This window comes from Oncorhynchus kisutch, linkage group LG24 (genome assembly GCF_002021735.2).
Source record: "Oncorhynchus kisutch isolate 150728-3 linkage group LG24, Okis_V2, whole genome shotgun sequence".
NCBI lineage: Eukaryota > Metazoa > Chordata > Actinopteri > Salmoniformes > Salmonidae > Oncorhynchus > Oncorhynchus kisutch.
In genome coordinates, this window is record NC_034197.2 from 10,003,864 (window position 1) to 10,013,453 (window position 9,590).

General features: G+C 38.1%; 1 protein-coding gene across 1 annotated transcript; it reads left to right on the forward strand.

Moving 5' to 3' along the window:
- Positions 1 to 5,156: 5,156 nt before the first annotated feature.
- LOC109869542 (homeobox protein Hox-C12a) lies at positions 5,157 to 8,247 on the forward strand. The gene is made up of 2 exons (XM_020459747.2): positions 5,157 to 5,801; positions 6,772 to 8,247. The coding sequence occupies exons 1-2, from the start codon at positions 5,186 to 5,188 to the stop codon at positions 7,008 to 7,010; spliced, it is 855 nt and encodes a 284-aa protein (XP_020315336.1). The 5' UTR covers positions 5,157 to 5,185; the 3' UTR covers positions 7,011 to 8,247.
- Positions 8,248 to 9,590: the final 1,343 nt, after the last annotated feature.

Genomic DNA, 9,590 nt, shown 5'->3' on the forward strand with positions numbered 1-9,590 from the left:
CTAACGATGCTGCATATTGCATCTTGCAATTATGATTATTATTAGGCTATTAACACTTAATCCAATTACCATCAATATATAATAATATTACATTCATGCAGCCACCAAAATACTTGTATTTTTACCATTGTTGGTGTATTTTTACCATTGTTGGTGTATTTTTACCATTGTTGGTGTATTTTTATCATTGTTGGTGTATTTTTACCATTGTTGGTGTATTTTTACCATTGTTGGTGTATTTTTACCATTGTTGGTGTATTTTTACCATTGTTGGTGTATTTTTATCATTGTTGGTGTATTTTTGTTGTTATATCTATGTTATTATTGTTGTCTGTTATTATTGTTGTTGGTGATGTTTTAATTGTGTTGTTGCTATATAAATATATTATACATATGTAAATATATACGCATATTGTTGGTTCGTTGTGGCGATGGTAGGCCTATTTGTGTAGCCTATTAGTAGTAGTTACTCAATGAGATGTGAATTTGCTCAGCAGAAATTCATTTTTCTGCTTATGAGTCCAAATAGATTTTTGGTACATTTCTTAAATACCAACATAACGAAGATGCCCCATAGGGTTTTTGAGAGTTTTAGTGACTTTTCCCACTCACATATTCCACTCACAGCTATAAAATAATATTTTGTATATTATTCCGATGAATGGTTTATGTTGTGTTAGTTGTGATATTGTGTTATTGGGTTCTTTTTATTTGTATAGCTACGCTATAAATTATGTCGATGGCAGATTTAAAAAAAAACTATTTTGTTACTAATTGCTGTTACAACGGATTGGGAATAATATATTTGTACAATATGGCTATGCGTAAAATGCCTCAGTATGTCAAATGATTTAAAATATATAGATTGTGATCGATTTACCACTCAATTTATTTATCAATTCTCTCAGCTGTTTTTGAAGTCATTTGATCATTGCTTGGCGGAACCACACACACGCACATACACACATACATGCATATCTGTGTCTTGAACAATACCCGTAATTACGTATAGGATCACATTGGCCGAATTGTTCAATAACTTTATAATTTCTTCCATTTCAATTCAAAGGCATCACAAATATGATATGTCGCCATGATCTTTAGAAAAAAAATTATGTACGCCCGCTTGACTGTCGTTGACGGTCAAGTTCAAAGCGTGTGCGTTAACCATTAGGCTGGTGTTTAAATTCCGACTATTGTAACACAAGCCGCTTTATTATACCTGTAGCCTACATACATTTAGACATATGTATTGATATGAAATCGTAATTATGAATAAAGTTTAATAGAACAACATTTTATAACAGAAGCCTATTTTCAACAGTAGCCCAATGATTTTTGACAATTGGATCATGCATGTGAGTTCACAATTTTAGACCGAATTAAATACACTCAAAAATCTTGCAGTTCTTCCCGCGTTGTGCAAAGGAAGGTCTTCTTGGAGGGAATTTACAAAAAAAAAAAAAAGATTCACTGCCAGGCCATAACCGTGGCAACCTGTCTGCAGAAAAGCTAAGAAAAAAAGACCTTTGTTTACCCTATTGCCCTGTCTGGACAGGCCGAGAGATTCCAAGATAGCAATTCCAAACCCGGAGACTCCAGACAGTGCACTAGACAGTGACCTTGAACTGACAAGCACTATTTCCTAACCTCCGTATTTCTTTTGTAAAATAACATATCAAAAATACTTATTTTCTCAGAACGACAGTTGAGAATTGCTCCCATTTGAATCCAGAAATCGTTTGGTAGGCAAGTGTGAATATGATATCAGCTTGTTGGAGAGCTGGTGTGGATCGAAGGCGTTGTGGTATTGGAGGGTCTGGTTTGCTGTCTGCCGCACTATAATGACGCTGCGGCCTCTATTCTCTCTCTGAGGTAAAGTGGAACATTATATAATGCAGATTGTTTTTAAAAGATATATAGATATTTAAAGCTATACTTTGCAATTGGTCGTGGACTTATCATGACCTTGTTGCTTACTTGTTCTCGTCTTGTAATTCAGGTTTTTGTATTGGGAAACTTTTCTTAGAAGAGATTAATTCCTATTTATTAGTAATGAAGTTGTGAACTTAACCGACACCAAGTGATGTTCAATAATGCTCAGACAGACGTGTGTTTCTCATAACATATAACCTTTATGTGCACGCGATGTTGTACTGCGTTGTGAGGCTTACTAACTGTTACAGGGGTCCGCGATGATTGGAGATGCAATTCCGAAAGTGCGCGAGATGAGATTAAACCTCGAATAATTCCAGGGAGCGTCTCCAATTCGACATGTTTATTTCTCGTTCTATTTAGGATCCGAGGCTCACTGGCCTCAGATTCTCTATGAAATCTGTCACTGCTGACGCTGGATCAAATAACGTCTGAGTTGCATCAAGTAACGGCTGAGTGGCAAATTGTGCTGCGGCATTGTATTATGTCATGCTAATTCGACTAGTATTCTCAGATAACACTCCCTTGGCAGGTTTGTAGCTCTTGTCTATGCAGGAAGACTCAACATGCAAGTACAAAATGCCACACACGTAACATTTAAATCTATTAAATGTTATATAACTGCAATGATGTTGTCAATAGGCCTTTTTTGGGGGTATTAATTTAGCCCTGCCGATGTTGTTATATAGTTAGGCTATGTTATAACGCATAGGCTAATGTTATAACGCATAGGCTAATGTAAACATAATTTCATGTTCAACTTGATTTAGACAAAGAATGATATATTCACGCTATAGCAGACCATTAGAATTACTATTAGTATTATATGGGCTTACAAATAGGATGGCAACGAGTTATATTTATTTTACCATACCCTTAATACACAGTTATATATGATGTAATGTGATTATAATGTGAAACCGTGCATGCTATTAAATTGAAAATCATGAAATAATGTGAGTGGTTAACATGTTTTAAGATCAATAAATGGACATTTTGCGCACGCACTTGAGTTGCACTAAAATACTTAGAGGAATATGCATTTATTAATACATTTACGTATTTATTAAGTATTTATGCTTAGGAAGTCAGTCATAATATGATACTTTGTCACCAGTGGTATAGACATCTGGGAACCTATAAGCAAATAGTCTAAACCTATAAGTATACACATATGCGCACTAAAGTCATGATATATTCAATTTAAAAGGGATACTAATATATGCTTACGAACTTGCAGATCTATAAATGCATTGGTTGGTCTTGCCCCGGTGGAAAATAGATAGGTGAAGCGTGACGTAACTTTGGAAGAATTTAAATGAGTGTCCATATAACTAAGATTAGATGGATTTAAGTTGTCTAAGTAGTATTTCCAGATCCCTCCAATTCAATTGATGAAATGATCTATAGACCAGAGGGAGGAGAAGAAATAACGAATACGGTATCATATCAACCATAGGCAGATTATAAAGACGGTATATGTTGAACAATTTGACAGTCTTTACACCACACCTGAATTTATGCATTGTTGGGCTGCATGCCATATTCATAGGAGGTTTTTAAAAAAAAGTGATTCGATTGTTTGCTGAGATGGAGCATTCATTTTTTCTGCAGTATTATATAAGAAAGTATTCCCCCCCTGCAAATGGCTCTCTAGGCTGTTAATTATATGAACCTTTTACTGCAGTGGGCAAAATCAGGGTCACGGAGTGTTTTTTGATCGTTTTAAACATATCTACTTTGAAACAAAAGTTTACACCTCACATACATGGTTATGGGCTTACAAAAAATACACCTATAATGTCAGATGTAGAGTTGAAATGAATTCAATTTTGTGTTAGCATCCTGAAATATGAAGACTGAAATATAAGAAAACTGTTTAACATTAGAAACATCGGATTTTCAGCATAAAAAAAAAGCTGATTAATTATGAAATTATGAAAAATAGTAATAACTTTCCATCCATGAGGCCACAAGGTTAAAGGCTATGTTGTGCAACCTGGATTTGGGGGTAGACATAACATAGTAAATGTACATCCGGGATACAATTAGTATGATATCTTATGTTTTGTATGGTATGTATTCATTTGTGGATGTCCATCATCCATTTTGTATGATATGTTATGAATTGCAATTTGTTCAACATGTTAAGAATTTTCAAAACGTATGATATGTTACAAATTCCAATTTGTGTGGCTAACAAAATCTAGGTGGCTAGGGTTAGGGGATAAGGTTAAGGTTAGGGTTAGGAGTTAGGTTAGACATTTGCATTATACACCCACCCTCCACTCTGACCAACCACCCTACTTTTGTTTTTGTTAAGTAACCTTCTGTCTTATGTAACCATATCAAACGTAAAATATCATACTAATTTGAGTGTCCCGGATTTACATCTACTATGTTACGTCCAGTCTATGAGACCAGGCTGTGTTGTGATGCATAGTAGATACCTACATAGCATCTTCAAAATCACAAATCAACTAATTAATGGAATATGGTTCATACTCTCCGCTGATTGAATCACTTAAGTGCCCTCTGCTACCTTGTAAAGTTAATATAAAAGAACAGTGAGAGGCATAACAATCCCCATCGAGTCTGCCTGCGAACGTTTATAGGGGGTATCTGTTAAAGTTGTTCATGTGAGAATATTATGTGAAATATATGCTCTTAAAGTAACCTTATTGAATATCGTCTGATTTTAACAGAGCCAATGGTTTCAACCCGCTGACCCCGATACTGTAAATATGAGTAGAGCGCAGCAATGAACATCAGTCTTTTCTTAAAACAAGCTTGTAAAAGAGGGACATCACATCTTTATATGACATTGAATTCAACCGTAATTTGCTTGAAAACAAGATGTCATATGCACCCTCTCCTTCTTGGAAAATAGTTTTAATAAGAAATAATATTTGAAAAGTTTTGCCAGCTAATAAAGATATTAAACGAGACTAGGGACAGTTTCACATGTTTGTACAGTATAGAGAAGTAGGTTTGGACTCTACTGGCTTCCAGAGAATAAAAAATAGATTCTACATATTTAATAAAATATTTATAGCATATAAACCCCCATAATACAGAAGTTAATGTTTTGTTTTGTCTGAGATGGACCAAGTGGGTGGTACCCTGGTGTAGAATAAATTAGCCCTCAGACCACGTGACTTGGGGTTGACCAATCATTTGCACCCCCAGGTTTAACTACGTTAAATGTCAGATTGCAATAAACTAGAAGCTGTTGGTCGGGCCCGCGGAAATGGGCGAGCATAATCTTCTTAATCCCGGGTTTGTGGGACCTTTGGTAAACATCCACACTGGAGACACTTTTTACTTTCCGAATTTCAGAGCCTCGGGGGGACAACTGGCGGGGCTACCGTCTCTCCCCTACCCGAGAAGGGACAATGTTTGCTCCCTCCCGTGGAACCCATCGGAGCCGTGCAATGGATACTCTCAATCCTACTTTAGCAGCCCCGTATCTATTAACCCTTCTTTCAACCGGTCGTGTGAAATTACTCGACCGGAGGAGGGTAAATGTTATTATAGCAACGGCAGCGCAAGCAACAGAGAGAGCTGTTCCGGTGGTGGGGGGAGCAGCCTAAAACGAGAGGATAGGGCGAGGGACACATCATCATCCATAACATCTGATCACGGTATGCACACTGGCATGGGCAGCAACAACAGTGGTGCCTTTTCCAAGTATGATTATGGGACCGAGCAACTCACTCAAGACCCGCAGTCCTGCCTATCTCTGGAATCCGATTCCAACTCCTCGCTTCTAAACGAGGGCAGCAAACCGTCCTCCAGCGACCCTCAGACCCTGGTGTCACCAGGAAACCACACGGTCCACTCGGGCAACATAACTGCAGGCGGAGGTGGGTCCCATTTTCATTCATCCAGACACTGTTATATGATATTAGAAATCCCAAAGATGCTTGTTTATTATCAAATGACTCGTACTAGTTCAGCATAGCCAGGGATTTGTTGTAGACTAGGTATTCGTAATCATGATGCTCATCACATTGTTTTGATTTTTGCCTGCAGGCGACTTGACTTGCATGTTGGACAAACGCTGCTAGCTAGGGGTTAGGGGTTGCCATACAATGTTCCATCATTCTTCAAGTGTTTGTGTACTGTTACTGATAGAACCAACCAGAAGGCTATATATAGACTGCAGACCATTTTAGTCCACGGTCTTAGGTCTTTACTGTCCTGTCTCAAGAGTCAGAGACAAAAAATCTGAATAACCTAATCGATGTGAATGTATCAGTTCGGTCTATTTGGATCATATACCTTGTTAGAACATGTCTATTACGCACACACATGAGTGCAGTGATTTAAAGAGGTAATGCGCTGTGGATGACTGCATCGAATAGAGAGGGGTTTCGTTTTAATGACTCGTAAACTGAATTAATATCTGTCGCTGTGTACAATAAGGAGTCGTTTAATATGCCTGGAAACTGGTAAATAAGTAGGGGTATTTGCAAGGCAAGATTTAGGCCTAATTATCACGTTAATGTAGCTTTAACTGCGTCAGTAAAACTTCATGTGACACAAACTACTGTAAATTAGTGGTCCCTTTGACTTTATGTATAAACACGACAAGAAGGACACAGAGAATTCCAGCTGCTGCTTCTGAACAAACATGCCCCGTGTCATTGAATGAGATTCAGACATAGACTGCAAACCAAAACAAGTCAAGTGTAACACAACAGGTTGTGTGTATGTGCACAGCACAGGAAGTCACATTTTAAGGAGAGTATAGCCTCCCCTTGGAGGTGACCGTGAGCTTAATTTGTAGACCTAACTGTTGTGACTTATCCATCTGTTGTATGCCTCCTCCAGGTGCCCCGTGGTATCCGATGCACAGCCGAACCCGAAAGAAACGCAAGCCCTACTCCAAGCTCCAACTTGCCGAATTGGAGGGCGAGTTCATGCTGAATGAATTCATCACCAGACAGCGGCGGAGGGAGCTCTCTGACCGCCTTAACCTCAGCGACCAACAGGTTAAAATCTGGTTCCAGAACCGGCGTATGAAGAAGAAGAGACTGATGATGAGGGAGCAAGCTTTGTCCTTCTTTTAGAATTAGCAGAGATGCAGCAGTATACGGAGAATCGATTGATAGGCAGTATTTCTCCTGTCTGCAAGTGCTATAAATGCATGCAAGCACCTAGCCTACTCTCACTCCATCTCTATCACACAGGAGGTACAAAAAGATCAGGAAGGTATTTGAGGTGTAGGCCCCAAACAAAACGACCAAGTGAATCTGCTGCCATAACTTAGAATCTCTGCAGAGTTGTGCCAGATAGTACTTCCTGTATAGTGTTATGGTAAACCACTTATACAGACGTTTATAAACTTGTGAGATGATATTCTTGCGTCCCCCGCCGGATAGGCCTAAAGGATGGAATTAGTGCTTGGTGTCCTAGACTCTGGTAAATTCCCAAGCCCTTAAAAATGAATAATTGATTCTGATAAATTAATTATAACCGCGTAATACTCCTTATTAGTCATATGGCCAGTGAATATAAATTTGAAAACTAAAATGAACAAAATGAAAAGCAATGTAGCCTAATAAGCAAATGAGGCCAGAGTGAGAGATTAACCCGTAATCAAGCCAATTCTCCATTGTAGACCTAACTGAATCATCTTTAGGCGCATTCATTGTCACTGACAGTGTAGATTGGTTAAGATGGAGGACATTTCCAGTTGTTTAATATCTCCAAAGTTAACTTCTAAGTGATACGAAACACAATACCCTTATCTACTTTTCGTAGTCTCCGCCACGTGTTTGTGCACGTTCACTGTCACGGGCACGGAGTAAGACTCCAAAACGCACATCAGAGGATCTTAGAGATAGCTAAAACTCTAAATCCATGCCAGCCTCTTTATGAATGCAGCGCATTGAACTATTATTTGCCATGAATTAGTTCAAGTGCTGACAACTTTTTCTAGATAGTTTCACTTTTTGAATCGCCTCTCTCGTCATCTCCCCCTCTGAACCAACCGCTTCTCATAACATTGGTGTTCGCTCTTAGAATAAAATGATCCAAAATGGTTATTTGGCTGTCCCCCATAGCATAGGGGACTGGAAAAGTCTCCACGGATCCGTGGGACGTCCCAACTCTGACGTCACCCCATTGAAGTTGAAATGTATAACGGTTAAGGTAGGGTTTAAGGTTAGAGTTAGGGTTTAGGTAAGAGTTATTATTGAGGTAAGGGTTAACCTTTTACTGCAGTGGGCTAAATCAGGGTCACACACAGTGTTTCGTGGTAGTCTTAAACAAATCTACTTTGAAACAAAAGTATACACCACACACATGGTTATGTTTTGTTCTTAGAATGTAACCTTTATGTAACTAGGCAAGTCAGTTAAGAACAAATCCTAAGAACAAATTCTTAACTGTGATACAGCCTGGATTCGAACTGGATTCGAACCAGGGTGTCTGTAGTAACGCCTCAAGCACTGATATGCAGTGCTGATATGCTGCGCCACTCGGGAGCCCTATGGGCTTACAAAAAAGACGACACGTGTACCATGTCAGATAGAGTATTACATTTTGGGTTTCCTAATATTACACTTTATATAAATCACAGAAGACTGAAATATAAACGTAAAAACACCGGATTTTGGGCGTTTTTTAAATGAGTAATGCTAATTAATTATGAACTTATTAAAAATAATAATAACATTCCACCCATGAGGCTACTAAGTCATTTGACTGCAGGGAAGCTTATGGTTAGTGTTTAGGGTAGGATTCCAGGTAGAACCATTTTTTGTTCCGCGTCGAACCCTTTTGGGCTCCATGTAGAACCATCTGTGGAATGGAACCCAGATGGAATTGAAAGTGTTGTACTTGGAACCAAAATTGTTTTTTTCAAAGGGTTCTCCTATGGGGACAGGCGAATAACCCTTTTACCTTCTAGACGATACCTTTTTTGCTAATAGTGTTGGATCAGAACAGATGAGGTTGCTGTTTAAGCGAGGTTTTGTGCAGGCTGCTATCAAAGAAAGGTAGTCCTCATAGCTGTGCTGAAAATTATTATTAAATTAGTGTTCCACAAGTTGATGGATTTCCTTATGGCAATATCAAACTGAGGTGCATGTGTTCTTCCTATAAATGGAAATCCCACATCCACTCAATAAGCGTTTTGTACCTGATAACGCTTACTGATAGAAAAGTGCACATTTGATATAGGCATAATTGAAAGTAGATATAAACTTGAGTGAAAAATAAGCATTGTGGAAAGAATTATCGTATTATAAACATACATGAGCTACACCATCTAAACGCAGTGTGTTCTCCTTTAACATCTGGACAGCACACTGTATTATATTGAATGTATATGGATTAAAACCTATAAATGGCACTGAAAGATACTTGCAGCATGTTAATGATTATGTGAAATATAACAAATGGTTAATAGATAAACGATTTATCTGGCCCTAGGAACTTTCAAAGTAGAAACGGCTGAAAGATTTAAAGAAATGTCGTTGCATTTTAAGGCAAGTAAGTATAAAACCGTTATTATGAAAGTATTTATGCTTATCATTACTCTATTATTATTATTATTATAGTATTGGTCGGAGTTGCTGACTATTATTTGTACTGTGCTTGCTATTCGCTATGTTCTATGTCTCTTACCTCATAACGTGTATCAA